The sequence below is a fragment of the Giraffa tippelskirchi genome, chromosome 1 (assembly GCF_054371585.1).
Source record: "Giraffa tippelskirchi isolate mGirTip1 chromosome 1, T2T-mGirTip1v1.2.pri, whole genome shotgun sequence".
NCBI lineage: Eukaryota > Metazoa > Chordata > Mammalia > Artiodactyla > Giraffidae > Giraffa > Giraffa tippelskirchi.
The window spans coordinates 112,189,957-112,213,805 of NC_137275.1; the positions used below are offsets into that span (position 1 = coordinate 112,189,957).

A 23,849-nucleotide genomic window follows, 5' to 3' on the forward strand; every position below is an offset into this window, starting at 1 on the left:
ATTTTCTTAATTGTTTGGGGTTTGTTTTTGTGGATCCTTTTCTTCTCTTATATTTCCTGACTATGTAAGTATATGTTGAATACATGTTGTAAAACCGGTTTGGTGGTACTGAATTCTCTTAACTTTTACTTGTCTGAAAAGTTTTTGATTTCTCCATCAATTTTGAATGATATCCTTGCCAGATAGAGTGATCTTGGTTGTAGATTTTTCCTTCTTAGTACTTTAAATATATCCTGCCATTCTCTTCTGGCCTGCAGAGTTTCTGCTGAAAGATCAGCTGTTAAAACATACGGGGTTTTACTTCTTTGTTACTTGTTGCTTCTCCCTTGCTGCTTTTAATATTCTTTCCTTGTGTTTAATCATTTTTAGTTTGATTAGTATGTGTCTATGTGTGTTTCTCCTTTGTTTATCCTGTATAGAACTCTTTGCACCTCTTGAATTGGATTGACTATTTCCTTTTCCATGTAGGGGAAATTTTCCACTGTAGTCTCTTCAAAAATTTTCTCATCCCATTTATTTATTTTTCTCTTCTTCTAGGACTCCTATAATTTGAATATTGGTGCATTTGATATTGTCCCAGAAATTCCTGCGACTGTCCTCAGTTCTTTTCATTCTTTTTACTTTATTCTGCTCTTCAGAAGTTATTTCCACCATTTTCTCTTACAGCTCACTGATCCATCCTTCTTCTTCAGACGTTCTGCTATTGATTCCTTCTAAAGTGTTTTTAATTTCAGTAATTGTGTAGTTTGTATGTTTATTCTTTAATTCTTCTGGGTCTTTGTTAATTGATTCTTGCATTTTCTCCATTCTGTTTTCAAGGGTTTTGATCATCTTTACTAGCATTATTCTGAATTCTTTTTCAGGTAGATTGCCTATTTCCTCTTCATTTATTTGGACTTCTGTGTTTCTAGTTGGTTCCTTCATTTGTGCAGTATTTCTCTGCCTTTTCATTTTGTTTTTTTTAACTTACTGTGTTTGAGGTCTCCTTTGCCCAGGCTTCAAGGTTGAATTCTTTCTTTGGTTTGGTTTCTGCCGTCCTAAGGTTCGTCCAGTGGTTTGTTTAAGCTTAGTATAGGGTGAAATTTGCACTGTTTGTTTTTTTTTTTTTTTTTCTGATGGGCAAGGCTGAGTGAGGTGGTAATCCTGTCTGCTGATGATTGGGTTTGTATTGTTTGTTGTTTGGATCAGGCGTCCTGCACAGAATGCTACTGGTGGTTGGGTGATGCTGGTCCTTGTATTCAAGTGGTTTCCTTTCTGGGAGTTCTCACTATTTGATGCTCCCTAGGGTTAGGAGTTCTCTGGTAGTCTAGGGTCTTGGAGTCAGTGCTCCCACTTCAAAGGTGCAGGGCTTGATCTCTGGCCAGGAACAGAGATTCCATAGGTGTTTTTTTTATGGTGCTAAATGGTATTAGAACAAATACCAAAAATGATAAACCAAAGATGAACCCCACACAAATGCCAGTTACAAAATCAAGGAAAGATTAATTAACATAATGGAATATACACATATACATATACACGCATAAGCAAAATCAAAAACATTCTAGTAGAAATAAAGTATAATAGATTGACCTGATGAACAAAGGAAACCAAAAATGATATCTACCAGTTAAGAACAAAACTAACTAAAGCACAAACTGGACAACAAAACTAAAGCAAGGTACCACCTGGGGAATAAAGAAATGAGAACAAAACTAACAAATATGGTGAGGTAAAGAACAGAAATGCAAATTTAAACAGAGGTAGATAAAAAAGATTTATATATATATTAAAGATTAAGTTCAAGGGGAAAAGAACAGTAGGAAAGGCAAACAAAGGAATAAATGTAGAAAAGATAATAGGTTTAAAAAATTTTTTTTAATTACAAAAAGCAGAAAAAAAGAAGAAAAAGAAAACACCACAAAACTGCAAAAGGCCAATGTAGACCCAGAGGTTTATAACAGCAATAAAAAAGTGTGATTAAGTGTGATTGGAAAATTTCAAAAGCTTAATTAGATTTCATAGTGCTAATAAAATTCACAACTACAATAGAGGGAGGAAAAAAAAGGGGGTGGGGGAATCCAAAAGAAACTACAGAGCTAATCAAAGTATAGGAATAATAAATGTCTTCATTGAATATCTGCTGTCAGCGTCCTCTCCCTCACTGGGAGTCACAGTTCACCTCACCTCTCCAAGATGCCCTCAACATTGCTCTGGTCTCTGAACCTGCTGTGGGGCAGCTCAGACTCTCATTTGGTCCTACTTCTGTGTGTTCTTGCTCAAATGTTCACAGCTGTCAGAACTAGTGCGTTTTCTTTTGTGGGAGCTCTCAGTGACCTTTTTTATATTCCATAGGCACAGAATCTGCCTAGTTGATCATGTGGATTTAGTCTGCAGCTTATGCAGCTGGTGGGAAGGTTTTAGGTCTTCTGCCTTAGCCACACTTCCCCCTGGGTTTCAATTGTGGTTTTATTTCCACCGCTGCATGTGGGTCTTCCACTGGGGTTTGCTCCTGAAGCTGCCCTGGAGGACTTGGGTTTGCCCCTGTGAGGGCCAGGTGTGGAGGTGTTACAGCTGCTTGGGTCTTAGGGGTTCTGACATTCCCAAGTACTTGGGGAGCTGGTGTGTAGGGCAGCAGGAATATAGTGCTCTAGAAGGGTATGACAACCAGTATAGGCCAATACACTCCAGTATTCTCACTTGGAGAACCCCCCTGACAGAGAAGCCTGGCAGGCCACAGTCCACAGGGTCAAAAAGAGTTGGATACAACCAAAGCAATCCCCTTTTTTCCTGTGGCAGCTCTGCCTGTTAAGGGTTGAGCGTGAAGGTGGCTCATCTGCTTAGGTCCCGCGGACCTTGGCAGCGCCAAATGTGCAAGGACATGGACTGCCTCAGCCGCAGGAGTTATGGCCCTATCACAGTCTTTTTTCGAGCCTCTGGTAGCTGGTGATCGAAGGCCTCTTTAGATATTCTTTCTCTGTAGCTCCATCCATTCATGCATTTAGAGGGCTCTCTTGCCTAGGGTCCTTCTCTGTTGTTCTACACATCAAGCACATCAAGGGGCCCCCTGGGTGGGGTCCTACTCTATAGTTTGGTGCATCAGTCACTGAAAGGAGCACACTGGGTGGGGTCCTACTCTGTAGTTCAGTGCATCAGGCACTTGATGGGCCAGCCTCTCTATTGTTCTGTGCCAGTGCTGACGTGTGGGGAGAGAGGGCTGTGGTGATGGCTCCACCCTCTAGGCGTAACTCACCAGTATCACCTTGCATCCATGGCTGCCTGGCTCTCCTCCACAGGCATTTACCACCACACACTCCTCCCTCACGGCCCCTCAGCCTGTGTCTCTGCCGTCAACAGCAGCCCTTGCCCTGGGGTTGTTCCACGATCCCTAAACTCCAACTCCCAGTTGCTGCGCCTTCCAGGGGACCTGTGTCCCTGTCCAGGGTATATGTGGCTGCAGCAAGGACAGTCAGATTCTCATTCCATTTAGGCTGCCACAGATGAGCTGCCTCACTCTCAGCCTCCTCTGACCCAGCCAATTGCCCTGATGTGGGGATCGGACCCCTGCTTCAGTTCCCAACCTGCCGAGGACAGATCCGGTCCTACTGACACTCCTGTTTTTCCCCCTAGTTCCTTCATCCTACTGAGTTTTGTGTGGTTCTATATATTCTTTTCCATTGGTCAAGTACTCCTGTCTGCTTTCAGCTTGTGTACTGCAAGTACTTCTGTGTCTGAAGGTATATTCCTGATGTATCCGTGGAGAGAGATGTATGCCACATCCACCTACTCCTCCACCATCTTGTTCCTTCTGGAATTTAATATAAATTTTTAGTGCTTTTTAGAATATGTGTGGTTACCCCTAATACATAGGTTTGGCACATAAAAATTTGTTTTTACAACCACCAACCATAGTCTTTCTCTACTATTCTGAAATTAACCAGAAGAATGTTTCAATATTATTTTAATACTGAAAAATAGTGGAAGTGAAAATTTGTAAATATTACAATTTTTGCTATCCACAAAACTGAAGAAATGTGGTAAGTCAGTACATTAGGATTATATGTAATTACTTCATGGCAATTAGAGGGGGAAAAGGTGGAAGTAGGTAGAGATTTCCTCTTCCTGGGCTCTAAAATCACTGCAGATGGTGACTGCAGCCTTGAAATCAGAAGACGTTTGCTTCTTGGAAAGAAAGTGGTGACAAACCTAGACAGTGTGTTGAAAAGCAGAGACATCACCCTGCTGGAAAAGGTCCGTATAGTCAAGGCTATGGTCTTCCCAGTGATCACGTACAGTTGTGAGAGCTAGACCATAAAGAAGACAGAGCAGCAAATAACTGATGCTTTCAAACTGTGGTGCTGGAAAAGACTCCTGAGAGTCCCTTGGACAGCAAGGAAATCAAACCAGTCAATCTTAAGGGAAATCATCCCTGAATCCTCTTCAGAAGGACTGGTGCTGAAGCTCAAAACTCCAGTATTTGGTTATCTGATGTGCACAGCAGACTCACTGGAAAAAGCCCCTCATGCTGGGAAAGATTGAGGGCAGAAGTAAAAGAGGGTGTTAGAGGATGAGATGGCTGGATGGCATCACCGATGCAATGGACATGAACTTGGGCAAATTTTAGGAGATGGTGAGGGACAGGGAGGCTGGTGTGCTGCAGTCCATGAGGTTGCAAAGAGTTTGACATGACTAGGCAACTGAACAACAACAATTAAACGTTTCCCCATCTTTTTTAAATACAGGACCACCAAAAGCAGGGCATATGTGCTTCAAGTTAATTCATTGATATGCGCTTAGGTACATTCACTATGTTGTATGGGACTGCAGAGAGGCTGTTTCCCTGAAATAGCTATGTTGTTCAGTTGCTAAGTCACGTCCAACTTTTTATGACCCCATAGACTGCAGCATGCCAGCTCCTCTGTCCTCCACTATTTCTCAGAGTTTGATCAAATTCATGTCCATTGAGTCAGTGATGCTATCTAACCATCTCATCCTCTGCAGCCCCCTTTTCCTTTTGCCTTCAATCTTCCCAGCATCTGGATCTTTTCCAGTGAGTTGGCTCTTCCCATCAAGTGCCCAAACTATTGGAGCTTCATCCTCAGCATCAGTCCTTCCAGTGAGTATTCAGGGTTGATTTCCTTTAGAATTGGCTGGTTTGATCTCCTTGCAGTCCAAGGGACTCTGAAGAGTTTTCTCCAGCACCACATTTCTAAAGCATCAATTCTTCAGTGCCCAGCCTTCTTTATGACACAACTTACATCCGTATATGACTACAGAAAAACCATAGCATTGACTATACGGACCTTTGACAGCAAAGTGATGTCTCTGCTTTTTAATATGCTGTCTAGGGTTGTCATAGCTTTCCTTCCAAGGAGCAAGTGTGTTTTAATTTCATGGCTACAGTCACTGCAGTGATTTTGGAGCCCAAGAAAATAAAATCTCTCACTGTTTCCACTTTTTCCCCTTTTATTTGCTGTGAAGTGATGGGACTGGATGGCTTGATCTTAGTTTTTTTAATGTTGAGTTTCAGGCCAACTTTTTCACTCTTATCAAGAGGCTCTTTAGTCCCTCTTTGGTTTCCTAGCATTAGAGTGGTATCATCTGCATATCTGAGGTTGTTGATATTTCTCCTAGAAGTCTTGATTCCAGCTTGTGATTCATCCAGCTCAGCATTTCTCATGACATACTTGGCATATAAATTAAATGAGCAAGGTGACAATATACAGCCTTCACGTACTCGTTTCCCAATTTGGAACCAGTCAGTTGTTCCACGTCCGATTCTTACTTTGCTTCTCGACTTGCATACAGGTTTCTTGGGAGACAGGTAAGGTGATCTGGTATTCCCATCTCTTTAAGAATTTTCCACAGTTTGCTGTTTTCCACACTATCAAAGGCTTTAGAATAGTCAGTGAAGCAGAAGTAGATGTTTTTCTGGAAGTCCCTTGCTTTCTCTATGATTCACCGGGTATTGGCCATTTGATCTCTTATTCCTCTACCTTTTCTGATCCCAGCTTGAACATCTGGAAGTTCTTGATACATGGACTGCTGAAGCCTCGCTTGAAGAATTTTAAGCATAACCTTGCAAGCATGTGAAATGAGTGCAATTGTATGGTAGTTAGAACATTATTTGACATTGCTCTTCTTTGGGATTGAAATGAAAACTGACCTTTTCTAGTCCTGTGGCCACTGCTCAGTTTTCCAAATTTGCTGATGTACTGAGACAAAGACTTCTTATCTCTCCTTGCTATTTTCTGCATTCAGTTGGGTATATCTCTATCTTTCTCCCTTGCCTTTCGCTTCTCTCCTTTCCTCAGCTGTTTGTAAAGCCTTCTCAGACAACCACTTTGCCTTCTTGCATTTCTTTTTCTTTTGAGATGGTTTTGGTCATTGACTCCTATACAATGTTGCAAATCTCCATCCATAGTTCTGTAGTCACTCTCTCCGATCTGTTGAATCTATTCATCATCTTCATTGTATAATCATAAGGGATTTGATTTAGATCTTACCTGAATTGCTCAGTGGTTTTCCCTACTTTCTTCAGTTTAAGCCTGAATTTTACAATAAGGAGATGATGATCTGAGCCACAGTCAGCTCTAGGTCTTGTTTTTGCTGAGTGTATAAAGCTTCTCCGTCGTTGGCTGCAAAGAATATAATCAATCTGATTTCGGTATTGACATGGTAAAATCCATGTGTGGAGTCATCCCTTATATTGTTGGAAGAGGGTGTTTGTTATGACCAGTGCGTTCTTTTGGCTAAAGTCTGTTAGCCTTTGACCTGCTTCGTTTTGTACTCCAAGGCCAAACTTGCCTGTTACTCCAGATATCTCTTGACTTCCTACTTTTGCATTCCAGTCCCCTATAATGAAAAGGACATATCTTTTTGGTGTTACTTCTAGAAGGTCTTGTAAGTCTTCAGAGAACTGTTTGACTCCAGCTTCTTCAGCATTAGTGGTTGGGGCATAGACTTGGGTTACTGTGATGTTGGAATGGTTTGCCTTGAAAATGAACTGAGATCATTTTATTGTTTTTATGATTGCACACAAGTACTGCGTCTTGGACTCGTTTGTTGACTATGAGGGCTACTCCATTTCTTCTAAGGGATTCTTGCCCACAGTAGTAGATATAATGGTCATCTGAATTAAATTCACCCATTCCTGTCCATTTTAGTTTACTGATAATTAAAATGTCGATTTTCACTCTTCCATCTTGTGCTTGACCACGTCCAACTTGACTGATAAACATAACATTCCAGGTTCCTATGCAGTATTGTTCTTTACAGCATCAGACTTTCTTTGATCACCAGATACACACACAGCTAAGTGTCATTCCTGTTTTGTCCAACCCACTTAATCCTTTCTGCAGCTGTTCATACTTGCCCTCTGATCTTCCCCAGTAGCATATTACATTCCTTCCGACTTGGGGGGCTCATCTTCTGGTGTCATATCTTTTTGCCTTTTCATACTGCTCGTGAGGTTATCCAGGCAAGAACACTGAAGGGGTTTGCCATTCCCTCCTCCAGTGGATCACGTTCTGTCAGAACTCTTCACTATGACCCGTCCATGTTGGATGGCCCTGCAGGGCATGGCTCATAGCTTCATAGAGTTATGCAAGCCCCTTTACGACAAGGCTGGGATCCATGAAGGGGCCATATGTTGTTTTAAAGCATGGTAGGCCACGTGGAACACTCTTCTGTGATAACTCTGTCCGGAAGAGAAATGAGAATGCCACAAAATTGTTTTCCCAAAATACTAGAACTGATATACCTCATAGGAGTACATTCAGGTAAACGCCTTTTACTTTTTAACTGTATCAGTCAGTGTAAATTATGTTAACCTTTCAAGTTGCTTATGTTTTTTGTTGTTGTTGTTGTTTTTTAATATTAACTCTGGTTAGTTAGCCCAAGATTCATCTTTTATCTTATCCCCTTTCAGTCTGTCTCACCTAACTTTTTTAGCAGAGTGGTGGCTCAGACGGTAAAGAATCTGCCTGCAGTGTGGGAGACCTGAGTTCAATTCCTGGGTTAGGAAGGTTCCCTGGAGAAGGGAATAGCAACCCACTCCGGTGTCCTTGCCTAGGGAATTCCATGGATAGAGGAGGCTGGCGGGCTGTATAGTCCATGGGGTTGCAAAGACTCGGACATGACTGAGTGACTAACACATTTTATATTTGTTAAAATCATATTTAAATCAATCCAACTTTGTGAAACTGTTAACTCCCACAAATTGGACTACAAGGAGGTCAAAGCAGTCAATCCTAAAGGAAATCAGCCCTGAATATTCACTGGAAGGAGTGCAGCTGAAACTCTAATGCTCTGGCCACCTGATAACAAAGAGCCAACTCATTGTAAAAGACCTGGATGCTGGAAAACATTGAAGGCAGGAGGAGAATGGGGCAACAGAGGATGAGATGGTTCAGTGGCATCACTGACTCAATGGACATGAGTTTGAGCAAACTCCAGGATATAGTGGAGGAGAGTGCAGCCTGACGTGCTGCAGTCCATGGGGTCGAAGAGTTAGTAACTGAACAACAACAAGCAACACATAAACAGGTTTTTTGGGAGGAGGCTGAAGGCCCTGAGCCCAAGTCAGTTTGGGAAGCCCTCGAAGCTTCACTCCTTTTAGAGCTGCATCAGTACTGTGTGGTTCCCAAGGTCTCAGGTCAAGTGGGCTGCAATTGGAGGTTCTTGGCCACCACCAATGGGCTTTTCCACAGAGCTTGCATCAAATATCTGTGCTTATATGATGTCTAATGATTGTCCCCTTTGCTTTGCAGACGGTCTTTCTTACTAGCTTGATGAGATCATTAGGGAATAAGAACACTGTTCTCCTTGGTTTGGGCTTCCAGATGTTCCAGTTAGCCTGGTACGGTTTTGGATCTCAAGCATGGTAAGTCTCTCTGATAGAGTCTCATGACAGATTTATCTTTTAGAGGAGCTTGAATTAGTTGAGTGTTCATGCAAAAGAAGCAGGACTTATTTTACTAGCAAAGTGTATTCAAAATTTCAAAAACTCTTTAGACTTAGTTTGAGGAAGGGTATAGCTAGATAATCCCGCATTATTCAGACAGATTGCCTTCACCTCAGCAAGCTTTCAGTAAGATGCTACTTAACTAAATATACGTATCTCTTTCTCCAACCCTCCAAAAAAAGTTTCATGCCTAATTGTTAAACACATTTGTCAGTTTTTGGTGACAGCACATATAGTCAAAAACAAAACAAGAAAACAAGGAAATATGTCTGATTATGGCAGGATTTACTGCTATAATTAGCTGAGTGACATTGGACAGTGACATAATCTTTATAATATAATATAATCTTAGATAAACACTAAGATCTGCTCCAAAAGCTTCTGTACCCAGAGACAGTTATTACTTCTAACAATTAGATTCCTGTTAATAAGAAAGCGAGTCAAATTAAGCCCTGTGGAATAAGAAAAGATAAAAAAAAGTGAATGCTATTTTGTTGTGAGGCAGGTTCCCTCATGTGCCTATTACCAAATACTACAGTTCATATCTTCATTTAAAATGTTTCACTTGGTCCTTATTTTACAACCAGAAATGAAGGACACAGGTTAGAACTTGAAATGCTTTAGGTGGTTAGTGGTAGATTCTTCTTGCTCTTGGAAACCTTAATTTCAGTCCTATGAACTTTGGTTCAACAGCTAATTCTATCAACCTAAAGTGTTTTTCCTTTTAAAAGTAAGGTTATTCTTGTCATCCCCAAGACAGTCTGGCCAAACAGGTTTTTAGCTCAGTTGGCACTGGACTTTGCTCACACTCACGCTTAATACTAACACACACAAGTTCAAAGGAACATAGGTTCCTTTCATTGAGACAAAGGTCTAAAGGAAGCAGACTTGGAAATCTGCAAGATGTCATCCTGAACTTCAGGTCTCCATTTTTTTCTGTTGGTTGCACACAACACTTTATTGAGGGTAGAAAACTGAGCAGCCTAAGGGCAGTTTGGAGGTGAGCCTTTGAAAAGTATAAAGAAAAAAGTGGAAAATTGGTGAGAAAAAATGTGGATTTATAGAAACAAGAAATCCTTTTGAATTTCATTGAGCTTGCATTTGAAGGTGGCAGTAGAGAAACCAGGAAGAAAAACATATTTTGACAGGTAAGATAAAGAAACGAAACTTTCCCAGCTCATGAAGTGATCAGTATTAGTATTAACAGTGTGCTGTGTAACTTTCTAGGTTTTTAAAAAAAAAAAAATTTTTCAAAGAGAAAAAAATAAATACAACTTAGTGCAAGACACAGACAGCATTTTGTGCTTTTGCCGCTTGTACTCTGAATAGCGCTCTCATTGGGGCTAGCCTGCCCCCTGACCACAGCCTGACCTGTCATTGCAGGATGATGTGGGCAGCAGGGATTGTGGCCGCCATGTCCAGCATTACGTTCCCAGCAGTCAGTACTCTCGTCTCTCAGAATGCAGAGTCAGATCAGCAAGGTGAGGTCACTGTCCCCCTCACTGTTTCTTTCCCTCAGTGGAGATGTACCTGCCAGAAGCATGAGCATCTCTGACCCTCTTTCCATATCAGCATAGAAACAGGTTACAGCTGTGTGGTCCCTGCTGAACAATCATACTTCTTTACTTTGACAAATAGGAAAATTCTCTTTTCCTTCCTGCTTTGATTTTATACTCATATTTTTGAAATCTGGACACAGCAAGTCAGAATACTTAGAAATACAGCTATCTAATTTCTCTCTCCAGTTTTGACTCTCCTTTTATGTTACCATCATAATTTACTAGACTATACTCATATTTTAACAAATATCTGTTAAATAATGATAGACTAGCTAGAAAAACAGTGAGTTCTTTATTTAATCACTGTAATCACTGAAGTTTCTTCAATGTGGAATCACTCAAAGTCCATTATTTACTCAGTTTAGAAGATGATTCTTTGAGCAGATAAAGAGCAGATCAATCTGTGTAGTTCTTGATAATTGGATGCAGAGTGAGAGGCAAAAGTAAGATGACTGTGTAGAGTAGCACTGTAAGTGTCTAGACTCTTCATCCTTCTTGTGCCTCTGGATTCCGTATCAGGTACTTCTTACTGCTGAAATTAATTATTTTCCTTCTCCATCACTTAATGGTTTACCTGACTATAGTTAGAAAATAGTGAGTTTTAGAAGAAAAAAAATTTTGCCTTAGAAATCTTTAAAAAGTTTCAATTAAAAAAAAAACTAGATTGGAAAATATAGTTCATTGGTTGCACTTATTTTTTCACATTGGAAATTAGCCATTTTATTCATATCTACTTTTTTAATTTTTTTTTTTTTTTTTTACAACAGATCCATGCTGGTTATCTATTTTAAATATAACAGTATCATTTGAAGACCTCAAATCTGTGTGTTACCCTGGTTATGGTCATTTAGTTGACTGCATCCTTGGGAGATGTTGTGGTTCAAGTAAAGGCATGAGCTATCTGTGAAGGATGGGCATTGCCTTGGCTCTAAGAGACTCTTATCTTGCCTCTCAGGGCATGAATTTGCTTTGGCTTTTTTTATGCTTACATGTATTAATACAGATGTTTCTAAATGTCAGCATATAAACTTATTAGAACACAGTATATTAGGTTGAATGGTATTTGACTATTTTTGACTTACAGAAACATACATTCAAGCTAATTTTTTACCTTCCACATGAGACACCAGAGATCCCTAGAAATTGACACTTCTGGGATTTTTCAGTACAGGTGTACTTGGAGTACAGTGATGACTGTGAGGAATAGAATCTGTCAGAAGGTGCTGGAAGCACACAGATTCAGGACCCCTGTGGACTGACCCTTGGGCAGAGGTACAAGAGGCAAAGGACAGATTTTTATTGTAAAAGCACCATTAAATAAGTAGAAGAGGAAAATCTCAATCTGCAAAAAAGTAGAAATTGCCTGTAAATTGAGAATATTAAATTGTTCGTTTTATCGTTCCCTGTTTATAGGAAGATCTGTTGTTCAGGGGGAATTCAGCCTCAAAGGGATTTTAGAAACATCGGTGTCATTTCATATCCTTAGAGATCTTAGGACAGGTAGTGAGGACAGCATTATAAGGGCATAGAAAAGGACAAGGAAACATTTGTACAGTGAATGGATATCAGTATGATGGGTACTCAGTCCAGCTTAATCAGTATTTTATAGTTTGAAAGAAAGGGCTCTGAAGTCTCCAATCTTGAGACGCTTTTTCTGAGAAGACTGGCTCCCTTCTCTTTGTTCTGGCTTAGGAGTTGCCCAGGGTATCATAACTGGAATAAGAGGACTCTGTAATGGACTGGGGCCAGCCTTGTATGGCTTCATATTCTACATGTTCCATGTGGAACTGACTGAGTTGGAACCAGAATTGATTTCTAACAATGCTGCCCTACAGGTAATTTGGTAATAAGCCTAGTTTTTAACAATTGTATCTGATTAGAGCAAAAACTTATGACATTAAATTTGGAAAGTGTTCTTATTTTTATAATATTACTAAATATTTGAGAGTAGTAAGTGTTGTGTTCATTGCTTCTTGGGACTAGGGAGGGATCATTTCAGTGATAATGTCTTACGTAAAATATTTTTCTTGCCTTTGTTCAGATTCTGTTTTCACCTACATAATTTCTCTGGTTAGAATGCTGTCCTCTGGTGAAACTCAGGCCAAATAAAAGATAAATGACCTAAACTTCCAGCTACAAATTGAGCTAAAGTGCTTTTTCTACCTTTTATTTGCTGTTACTTCCCTCCTTCCAATCTATGTTTAATATAGATTTCTGTACAAAACTGGAGTTAATGTTCTTACGTGTACAGACTGCATGATCTCAGGTCACAGGGCAAGATTAGAGAGACCAGCTGTGCTGACATGTTTGGTTAAGCTGTCGGAAAGTGGTGCACAAAGCAGTGATTAGCTGCCCTCCATGATATTCCAGACACCAGGCTTTGTTAGGATTTGCCGTGACAGTTAATGAACATTTGCTAATGAGAAAATAACTCACTTTTCTGTGGTGTGGTTTTTATTTTTTTATTGTTATTTTTTGGTTTATCTAGTACTAATTTTAGTTTGAAAGGCTAACCAAATTCTTCATCTTCATTTGTTTCCACACCCACCAGGGAGCTGTCATCCCAGGCCCACCATTTTTGTTTGGGGCGTGTATAGTTCTTATGTCTTTCCTGGTTGCTGTATTCATCCCTGAGTACAGTAAAGGCAGTGGAATTCAAAAACACAGCAACAGTATCAGTGGCAGCATGGCCAACACTCCAGAACGTGGCAGTGATGAGGACATTGAGCCACTGCTGCAGGACAGCAGCATCTGGGAGCTTTCTTCCCTCGAAGGGCCGGGGAATCAGTGCACTGAGCTGTAAATTCTGCAGAAAGGATTCTGTGGCTGCCGTCTCTGAGAGCCATGGGGGAGCCACACCACATGGAGACTTCATGGTGCTGGAGGGGAGATGCTAGTGGCATCCTTCAGGGCTGAGTTTGAGAAGTAACCGCCTCCATCCCTCTGTCTTCCTCCCCTTCCTCCTCCTGTTCCTTTTCCACCATTCTTTTCCTTTTCCTTTCGTTATACATTAGAACTAATTAAGATTTGAAATATTATACTTTTCTGCAAATAATATGCAACTCTCAAAGTTATCTGGGATCCACATTCAGAAACTCAAATAGAAGAAGTCATCTGTGGTAGAAATGATGGCTTTCCTTTAATAATGTCAGTGTAGGAATCATCATGTCCTTTTCAAAAGGTGCAAGATTGTAATACAACTGCCATCTCTGACAAAATTTAGGATAAAAAATCCCGTATTTTCTCCTCTCCTGTTTCTCTGAACTTTGTGCACTTATCCCATAGCGGTTTATGAGTGGCTGCTTCAGGAGTCACTCAGTATCAGGGATCTGTTGCCTTTGTTCTAAGGTCAGCAAAAATCTAGTCTTACTCTCCTTTCCTTCTCTGCTTCCTATTCTTGGCTAGAATGAAATTCAGCATATACACCTCTGAATAGTAACAGTACTGATTAGTATTATTTAATACCTTTACCAGATGAAGGAAAAAATTTTAATAAATCTAAATCATGAAGAACTAGCAGTTCAGATTCCTAGACCTAATGTCTTCGTGATTACCATGGATGGTAAAATCCATGGTGATTTTACAAAAGAAAAACATACATCAAGCATTCTGATGGCAACATAGAAATTGGAGGGTGCTTAGAAGAAGGTTTTCAACAATGTAAACATTCCTAAGTGAAGGTGAAAGTAACTGGATACCAGTGGAGTTTATATCCAAGTTTAGACTCGTGTAATGTTTTATTACTATTCACTCCCACCCACATATCCTGTGTCCTGCTTTTCCGTGTTTCTCATTCATCACATCCCTACCTTAACTGTTTATGTAGGCATTTGTTTTCAGTCTTTGTTTTCATCTGTTATCTGCCTTTTGAATCTCATAGGAATATGCACAGCAAATCCCTTTCTAAAATTTGGGTATAAGAAGCTCAGTTTCACAAGTGTCTTGCTAGTTTTTCAAGATGTTTTATGGACAAAGAAAACTTGACAGATTTATGTGTGTTTTGCTGCACGAGTAAGTGGAGCATTAACTAGGGCCCATCTTTAACATAGCACTCCTTTAAAAGTTTTATAGGTATGAAATATATGTAGCTATATCATAAGCAGTTTTCATTTTTTTTGATGGGGTGCTATGTAAATCTTGTATTTATAAATATAGTGAAAGTATTGACAGAAAAAATACATATACAACTTTTATAAAGGATTGTGTACTGACTGAATACATTTAGAAGAAAATATATTTTGAAACCTGTTCTGCTATGAACGAAGATAACGTATCTTTTTTTACTATGCTGTTGGTTTTTAAGTTAAGCTTCCTAATGCATAATAAATTTGCAATGGATACTTTTATGTCTTTTGTAGTTCTTTAAAGCAAATGGTACCATTGCTCTTTAGGTTCTCCTTTGGGTGACTTTCAGCTAAAATAAGTTTTTAGTCCTTAAGCTAATGCAAAAGATATGTGTATTCTCAAACTTAGTTTAATGTCAAAATCTTCAAAATGAGTTCACAGCTTTTAAAAAACAGGGATACAAACAGTTACTTGTACACCCATGTTTATTAGCAGCATTATTCACAGTAGCCAAAAGGTGGAATCCCTCACTGGGCTTCCCTTTTGTTTGAAACCTTGGATTGTGGCTGCCTAAGGACCTCTTTTAAACTGTATTTGGCTTTTCTAGCTCTTAGCAGGCTGACCTACAAGCTGCTGCGCCTGTGACTGGAAGTGGGGAAGCCCTAAGAGTCTTCTATCGTCTGAAGCCACATGTGAGTCACACTGATTATACTGATCATCTTTGTTTGATAGTGGGGAAAACAAGAACCAGGGGTCCTTGCTTAGTACCCACGGGTGTGTTTCTGATCAGAATCCCCAGCTTGCCCGGGCTGTTGCAGTGCCACTGAACTTGGGAAGAAGGTGGAGCACATGACCCACGCGGCCTGGGGACAGAGGAGCCGGTCTGCCCCCTTCCCCTGCCCCTGCCGGCCCAGGGCAGGCCTTGTGATGACGGGCTGCTGCTGGTGGAGGAGAAGGCTGAAGAGGGAGGGGTTGCATGACCTGTGTTCTGTGACACGGTCACATGCGGGTTTTCTTTTTCTGTTTGAAAAAACGACTGCTTTTAGTCTTCCTTCCAGTTTCACTTTAAGGTTGAAAATGAAGATTTTATTCTTCAAGTTGAGCACAGTGATTTTACAGTCTTTTTGAAAGCAACAGTTGAGGTTTTAAAAAGACATCTCAGAGAACTCCAGTAGATAAAGCCGAAAAAAGAGAATGTGTTCCTGGTGAACTGCGGGCGGGACCCCAAACTGTACTCTGTCTCTCCCAGAGTCTGTGATTTCTGAGATGGGTGGATACAGGACCCCAAGTACCCCAGGGACCGAGGTCCTCCAGTGACAGCAGAGGTCTGGGCTGAGCCCCGAGTAGTGTGGCCTGTGCCCTGGCGAGTGGGGAGCCATGAGGGTGGCAGTGGGGCCAGTAGAGGGGGTGAGGGACTCGGGCGCAGAGGGAGGGGCAGCACCTGGCGGGGTCTGGGGCCGCTGGCTGTCGCGGCTCAAGGCAGGGGCACCCCTGAACCTCCACCGTGCAGCCCCCACGGGGCAGGGTCATCTGGCAGCGCAGGGTCGAAGTGAAGAGGGCGAGTTCACAGCAGGTTGAATGAACCCCTGTACCCACTGTGGGTTCATTTTAAGTGCCTGGAGCGAGGTTGCTCAAGCCCTTGCAGAGCTCGAGTGAGGGAGTCAGTCAGGGAGGACCGAGCTCAGGGTGAGAGTGAGGGGCAGCTAGCGTGGAGAGTCCTCCTCAGCCAGGTGGGTTCCGGGGACACCCTTAAGTTCAGGGGTGCCCTTTCACTAGCCTCACTGGAGGCTTCTTTGAGGGGTGGAGGGCGCAGAAGCCCACTCAGAAGACGTGCTCATTCCTCGTGGTGGTGGTTTCTGAAGCAGTTTCTACTGTTCGGTTCGACTGTGAACCAGTACCTTGCAGGGTCATGTTTAACGGTGGGGCTGAGCTGTGTGCACAGCCTTCCTTCTCCCGCACCCCACACTCACCTGCCGTTTTTTTGGCAGCCCCTCCCCCTTCTCTGCGCCCTTGCTGGTGGGCCTGAGGCCAGCCCCCCTGTTACCATGGAGCCCCTTGTGACTCAGTGGGTTCCAGGTTCCGGGCTCCAGGGAGACGTGCTGGAGGCAGAGCCTTCGTGCCATTTCTTCTTGAGACACCGGTGCTGGTGGACATAGTGTGGGAGCAGTGGTCATAGTGTGAGAGCTGTGTGTGTGAGAGTGGGGTGGTCGTAGTGTGAATAGTGGTGGTCGTTTTGTGAGATCGGTGGTGATAGCTCGGGTGCTGAGGCATCTGATTGTGAATCAGCAGTTGCCCCCTAGTGGGGGGCTGCCCCCATCCGCGAGGATGGGTCGCAGAAAGACCCGCCTTTGGGGGCTTTTCCAGTGCTGCAAGCCCAAGGCAAAGGCCAAGAGGAGGAAGAACTTGGCCTCGGCCCAAGTCCTGGAAGCAGAGTGGCCTGAGGTGAGAGCAGCCGGGGGCTGGGCCCGTCACATTGACCCTCAGCCGGCAAAGCGTTGGCTTTGTGTTTCATTTTGTTAGCACAGTTGTGGGCCCTGCCGGCCAGGGCGCTTGGCCTTAGTGAGCAGGATGGACCCCAGCAGGTAGACCTTGTAAGAGGTTGTGCAGGTGCTGCGTGGAGGATGGGCGGGGGCCCCACAAGAAGGGAAACACTGGCTGGAGAAGTCACTGGGGCACGTGGACTGAGCTATAGAGTCAGTCTTTGAAGCAGAAAGGCTAAGCCCCTTAACATCTCCCCTCTTCCAAAGAAGGGATATACTGGCTGGAGGAGTCTCTGGGGCCTGTGGGTCGAGCTAGAGAGTCAGTCCTTGAAGCAGAAATGCTAAGCCCCTTAACGTCTCCATCTTACAAAGCACACACCAGTGTGTCCAGTATTTTAATGACTGGTACCTACTGGTTTACGTGTATAACATACACCCTTATAGCTTCACATGTCTACTATATGCCTCTTTCAAGAGTTGGGCACTGTTCTGGGTGCTGAATGCTTAGTATGTAGTAGGGGATACATAGCCCAGGATTTTTGTATTTCTGCAAAGAAAAACAGAAGAATGAAAGACTCCGTGTGGTTTACTTTGAGCAAGTTCACCAGGTGGACGGCCCCGTGTGCACACAAATTGTGGTAAAATACATATAACGTGAATTTAACATTTTAACCAGTTTAACTGGGTGACTTCAGTGGAGTCAGGCTAACAGATGGCCTTGGGGTGCCATAGCTTTCCCAGAGGAACACTCCACAGCCTGGTGGCCTTGTAGACCTTACCTTTGTTCTTCACTCTCCCCAGTGGTTCTAGGTCACTTGTCTGGGTGTCATTTAAGAATCTCTTTATCCACTTTGTTGTTAGGATTTGTGTTTAGGAAAGTTTCTCAGACGCCCCTGGGTCTTGAGAAGGCAGGCTTGGATTCCGGGTTTTCCCCTGCCGCGTGCCTGCCAGGTCGAGGTGGAGGCTGCAGGCCAGTCTGAGTTGTGGTGGTCTGTGTGATCTTTGGGTCAGGGGACCCCCTCTTCTCTGGAGGGGCAAGGAGATCCTTTGCGTGGAGCCTGGAGAGACTTGACAGGGTCAGTCTTCAGCAGCTCGCTCTCTTTTTAATTTGTGTTTGCATTTAGTTACTTACTCATTTCACTGTCTTCTAGGAGTTTATAGAACTTACTAAAGAACTAGATGTATGCAGGGAGCAGCTTCTTGAACGAGAAGAAGAAATCGCTGAGCTGAAAGCCGAAAGGAACAACACCAGGGTCAGTAGGGGGATTGTCACGTGTTGACATTTGCCCTGCGGGGGCCACCACTGGGCTCCATGTTGCTGTCTTTAAACTCGGTCTGGTTTTCAAGTCATTTTTCACATCTTCCCACTGAGCAGACCAAGGGGGATCAGTTCGGGGTTCTCATACCTTGCTTCAAATTTATGATGAGAGCTAATGTAATTTTAGTACATTTGAGGGGGGAGTTCTCTTAACTTACATTTTTGTCCATGCTCCACTTTGTGTGGGATCTTAGTTCCCCGACCAGGGATTAAAACCTATGTCCCCTGCCGAACTGTGGAGTCTTAACTACTGGGCCACTGGGGAAGTCCACTCTAACTTGAGACTGAACTGGCGGGATTCCGACTTGCCTTAGCGTGGTTTCGGCTTTAGCGTGCGGCTGAGAGGAGTTATCGGCCCTGAATTCAAGAATGAGGTTGACGGTGCTCCTTTGGCCCCACCCTGCAGCTGCTGCTGGAGCACCTGGAGTACCTGGTTTCCCGATACATGCCGTCCCTCCGCACGTCCCCAGCCGGCATGACCAGCGAGGTGGAGGTGCTCAGGGCACTGAAGTCACTCTTCGAGCACCACGAGGCCCTGGGCGAGAAGGTACCAGCCACCTGGCCGTCCTGGATTTGTACACTTGCTGCCTTATTAGGTGGATGATGCACGTATTTATGTAACTAGTTGACTTTTGAGCTTCTTGAATTTTTGTAAATACATTTTTTCTGTACGAAGTCAGAGTTTTATATGGTTAAAAAGCGTTGCCTGCGTACGTGCTCAGTCATGTCCGAGTCCTTGTGACCCTGTGGACTGTAGCCCACCACACTCCTGACTCCTGAGGTCCTGACTTCATGCCAGATACCTTTCCTCCTGGAATTCTTGCAGTAACAGGGTAGTTTAGTATACTTTTTGTTTGCTGTTTGGGTTTATTATGTAGAAAAGAAGCTTGGTAAACCGAGTTACCAGACAGAAGTTAAGACAGATGGGTGCCAGTCGTGGCAAATGTGACATTTGAAGTAGGCACGTTTCTGCTCAAGTCTGAGAAAAGGGCCCTGTCTAGGAGTTTAATTTTGAGGACGCTAACTTTATGTGTGATTTGAAACTTAGGATTTAGTCCAACTGTTTTACTGTTAAGTGTGTCGGAGTGTTGCGTGATAATGACTTACCTTTTCTACTCTGCAATGCCCGGTGTAGGCCATGGCCCAGAAGGCGGACATGGAGGAGAGAATCACTACCCTTGAGAAATGCTACCTCACCGCACAGCGTGAAGCCACCTCTGTGCACGACCTCAGTGATAAACTTGAAAATGAAATCGCAAATGAGGATTCTATGCATCGACGGGTAATGGCTTTTACTGAACTGTGTCTGGCTTTTATAGTAGTGAATTCCTGAGGAAGGAAGGTAAAGACCTTTTCATGTAACTCCCACGTTGGAAATCAAGTCCCAGTGTAAAGGTCTTATGCCCCTAAAATACTGCATTCAAAAGTGTGGATGTACATCATGGTAAAAAAGCGGTACTGGAAGGAAATCCATTTTTTAAAACTTGGAGGTGACTGCAGCTTACAGGTTTGAATTATTTGGGATTCGGTGTAGCCATTTTGTGGAATTCCACGCCTGAGTCTTTGGTTTTACTTGAACGTGAATCTGTTGTCTTGTTAGCGTTTTTACTGAAAGAGCAGAGAGCAGCAGGGAACTTCACGGCAGCCTGTTGGGAACTGGGGTCACTGTGACAAAAGGCAGGGTTAGAGCTCCAGTCTGATTAAAGTTTGTACTTCCTGTGGTTTGGTGAGGCTTACTCCCTCCTGTTCCGTGCTGTCCCTCCGTGCCCCTGCCCATGCTGCTCAGTCCACAAAGGAGCGCAGACGCGGGGGTCATGCTGCCCATCTGAGATGGGAGTGCTCCCTGAGTGTCAGATAGTCCCCGCTTCTGTGTCATCCCTGCGTTCATTTCCCTCCAGTTTTGTCCTGTGTTCTATGTGTCCCCGGGACACTTCAGCTCCGAGTCACTGCTGCTCAAGAGTTCAGTCAGCAACTCAAATCCTAGCAGGATAGAGACCTAGAAAAATCCCATTCTCGTTGAAGAGATGGCTTAAATAGCTCTGCAGTGAACACAGCTTTAAGTCTTTATTCATACATTTGTTGAAGACGTCACAGCGGGGCACGTGCAGAGCCAGGGCCCCACTCCCAGCTCGCCGTCCCCAGAAGCCGGCGGGTGAGAGGCCGCGTCCCGGAGACGTGACGCCGCTTGGGGCATCGTCCCCACAGCCAGCCAGCCAGGCACACTGTCCTTCTGGCAGGAAAGGCGTGGCCCCACGCTGCCAGTGGGCACTGGCTGGGCACGGAGAAGCTGGCCGGGCCTGTGCTGGCGCGGCTGCGGGAGCATTGCCCGGAGCTCAGTGAGCGGCTGAGGGCCGGTCGCGGGAGGCTGGCGGTGGGAGGTGCTGGCAGACCCCCCAGAGCAGCGTCACTAACAGCCGCAAGGGGAGCGCCCTTCTGCCTGTAATCTTCCTCTCGAGGTTGGTTTCTTCTCTGCCTTGGCATCTCTGCTGTCTGTCCCCGGTCGGCCTCGTAGTCTGACCTTTTGTCTTCCAGAAGCTCTCCCATAAGGAGGCTAAACTGTTGGAACTTAACTTCCAGCTTAGGAAGGTAGAACGCAGGCCCTCATGTGTCCTGTGCTTGCCGCTGCCTGCTGCCTGTGCTGGCTCGCCACAGGCAGTCCGAGGACAGGGCGAAGCGGCCAAGGTTGTGGGGCCCGGGGCGGGGGGTGCACGTCTCCTCTCACGAGCCGGTCACCAGCACCCTCCGTCACCCACGTGTCACACGCGAAGCTGTGCAGGCTGTGTGAGCCGGCATGCGGGCGTGCCCCCCGCGGACCCGGGGCCAGTGGTCCGCCCAGAGCATGGCCCGCTTGCTGCCCCTGCGGTCACAGCCCGCGTGCCGTCAGGACAGAGTCGTTGCGAGCGTTACTGACGCTGTTCTTGGCCAGCAGGCGGAAGAGAGACACGGCAACATCGAGGAGAGGCTGCGCCAGTTGGAGGCCCAACTGGAGGAGAAGGACAAGGAGCTGCAGCCGGTGCGTGTGCTGACGGGGAGGCTGGGTCTGGGCCGGGGAGGCTGCGTGTGGGCCGGAGACGCAGCTTGGGCGGGGGCTGGTGCTGCCATTCTCCACTGCTCCCGTCTCTGCCGTCGAGTGGGTGCGTGTGTGGCCCCACATGCTGATCCGGGCACCCACCTCCTCGGGAGCAGGGCCAGAGGTGGTCGCCCGTAGGCGGTGGGCAGGGGCCAGGGCATCCCCACGTTCAAGGAGGGTGCTAGTTGCTCTGACCAGCCAGTTCGGGATACAGGTGGACCTCCCGACTGCCCCTCAAACAAACCTGAGGGTGCCAGCCTGGGGCCCATGAAACTGAAGGCATGGTGCCCAGGTGTGGAGCTGCTTGCCTCAGACGTGGCACTGGAGTGCCATGTGCCAAACTGCTGGTCCAGACAGGGTGTGTGTGTAGGATGGCTGCTCCTAGGCAGGAGGCGCGTCAGGAAAGGGCGATGGTGGAGGCTCTCATCAGCGAGTCCTGAGAGAGGTTTCCTGGAAGGGTTGGCCGTACGGCCATACAGACCATCCAGAAAATGGAGGGGAATCCCAGGTCCAGCCTCAGGGGTCAGTACTGTCCCCACCATACCTTTGTTCTTGGGCCTGGACTGCAGAGCCTCATACGCGGGCTCCCGGGGGGCAGTGGTTCTGACTCCCATCAGGAGACCCGTGGTGAGGCTCCCTCCCCGCTTAGGCAGAGAGCTCAGTGTCTCCCGATCAGGAGTGTACTTCCTTACTTTCAGAACTGCTGCTCAGAGGCTGTTGAGATCAGGATGCTGTTTATGACTAAGCCAATTCAAAGTCAACTTTTGTTTTGCTTTAAAAATATTTGAATGCCGATGCCTTATTGTGGAAGCTGTGACAGGTTTTATTTCCTTGGGCACAAAACATCACTGCAGACGGTGACTGCAGTCATGAGATTCAAAAAAATGCTTGCTCCCTGGAAAGTGATGACAAACCTAGACAGCATATTAAAAAGCAGAGACATCACTTTGCCGACAAAGGTCCATAGAGTCAAAGCTGTCGTTTTTCCAGTAGTCACGTATGAATGTGACAGTTGCACCGCGAAGAAGGCTGAACACTGAAGAACTGATGCTTTCGAATTGTGTTGCTGGAGAAGCCTCTGTTTTAACAGACAATATTTAACAGAAAAGACCCTGTTTTTTAAGATTTTACGATGGAAAATTTCAAACATGCACAAACATGGATGCAGTAGGATAATAAATACCCATGACCCATCCATCAGCCTCAGCAATTTCTAACACAGGGCCAGTCTCAAATATATCATTCTTGTGTCTTCTCTCCATTTTTTTTTATACAGTAGGCCCTAAAACAGCTTTCTAAACCATGAAATTGATGCTCATTTTATAAAACACAGACTTGCCAACTTTGTTATTACATTTAAAAATTGCTTGAGGTAATTATTTCGTTTTTTCATATGAATTTTCATATTGGAAAAGACCCTGATGCTGGGAAAGATTGAAGGCAGGAAGAGAGTGGATGACAGAGAATGAGATGGTTGGATGGCATCACCCACTCAATGGACATGAGCTTGAGCAAGTTCTGGGGGTTGGTGATGGACAGGGAAGCCTGACATGCTGCAGTCCGTGGGGTCGCACAGTCAGACACGACTGAGCAAGTGAACTGAATTGAATATGAATTATCATTGGAAGCAAAGCTATGACCAACCTAGAGAGCATATTAAAAAGCAGAGACATTACTTTGCCATCAATGCAACACCTAGTTAAAGCTATGGTTTTTGCAGTAGTCATGTATGGATGTGAGAGTTGGACCGTAGAGGAGACTGAGCATCAAAGAATCGATGCTTTTGAACTGAGGTGTTGGAGAAGACCCTTGAGAGTCCCCTGGACTTCATTGAGATCAAACCAATCAATCCTAAAGAAAATCAGTCCTGAATATTCATTGGAAGGACTGATGCTGAAGCTGAAGCTTCAATACTTTGGCCACCTGATGTAAAGAACTGACTCATTGGAAAAGACCCTGATGCTGGGAAAGATCGAAGGCAGAAGGAGTAGGTGCGATAGAGGACGAGATGGTTGGATGGCATCACTGACTCGATGGATGTAAGTTTGGACGTGAGGTTGAGCAACTTCTGGGAGATAGTGAAGGACAGGGAAGCCTAGGGTGTTGCAGTCCATGGGGTCACAAAGAGTCGAGTGACTCGGACACTTGGCCCGTTTGACTTGTTTTACCCCATGAGGAAGTGAAGTGGGGTGTAGAGGAATGAATGTGAGCTCCATGGAAACACTTGAAAGCAGTGAGAGGAGCGAGGGCAATAGAGTGAGTCCTGTCCCCCCGACCCGAGCCCCCGCCCCAAGTCCAGCTTCTCTCTACAGACTTCATCGTTGTTCATGGCTTGCCATGATACCTCCAGAAGCTTTTCTACACCTGAGATGTAACTTCTTATTCATTATGGTTTATAAGGGTTACTGTTGTT

General features: G+C 44.6%; 1 protein-coding gene, 2 long non-coding RNA genes and 1 pseudogene across 9 annotated transcripts in view; 2 read left to right on the forward strand and 2 right to left on the reverse strand.

The window, feature by feature from the left end:
- LOC145506017 (solute carrier family 71 member 2-like) overlaps positions 1-13,428 on the forward strand; it is a 126,327-nt pseudogene extending 112,899 nt beyond the window's left edge. The window contains exons 9-12 of the transcript XR_014053452.1: positions 8,751-8,863; positions 10,328-10,425; positions 12,196-12,338; positions 13,055-13,428. The product of XR_014053452.1 is annotated as a solute carrier family 71 member 2-like (transcript). The remainder of the gene's footprint in view (positions 1-8,750; positions 8,864-10,327; positions 10,426-12,195; positions 12,339-13,054) is intronic.
- LOC145507096 (uncharacterized) lies at positions 9,218-21,245 on the reverse strand. Its single transcript, XR_014054557.1, has 2 exons — positions 19,474-21,245; positions 9,218-10,474 (listed from the first exon to the last, which is right to left on the reverse strand). It is a non-coding gene; the product is annotated as an uncharacterized LOC145507096 (long non-coding RNA).
- Positions 10,779-16,617, reverse strand: LOC145506944 (uncharacterized). Its single transcript, XR_014054460.1, has 2 exons — positions 16,539-16,617; positions 10,779-11,081 (listed from the first exon to the last, which is right to left on the reverse strand). It is a non-coding gene; the product is annotated as an uncharacterized LOC145506944 (long non-coding RNA).
- LOC145505982 (liprin-alpha-1-like) overlaps positions 15,176-23,849 on the forward strand; it is a 28,156-nt gene continuing 19,482 nt past the window's right edge. Inside the window, exons 1-5 of one of the 6 annotated variants that reach the window (XM_081489522.1) lie at positions 15,176-15,260; positions 18,200-18,305; positions 18,773-18,913; positions 19,502-19,648; positions 21,296-21,379. In XM_081489522.1, the coding sequence (XP_081345648.1) occupies positions 18,812-18,913; positions 19,502-19,648; positions 21,296-21,379 (333 nt within the window). In that variant the 5' untranslated portion in view covers positions 15,176-15,260; positions 18,200-18,305; positions 18,773-18,811. Of the gene's footprint in view, positions 15,261-16,649; positions 17,011-18,199; positions 18,306-18,772; positions 18,914-19,501; positions 19,649-21,292; positions 21,380-23,849 lie in introns of those variants that run through there. The other 5 variants (XM_081489503.1, XM_081489513.1, XM_081489494.1 and 2 more) reach the window with 5 other exon arrangements.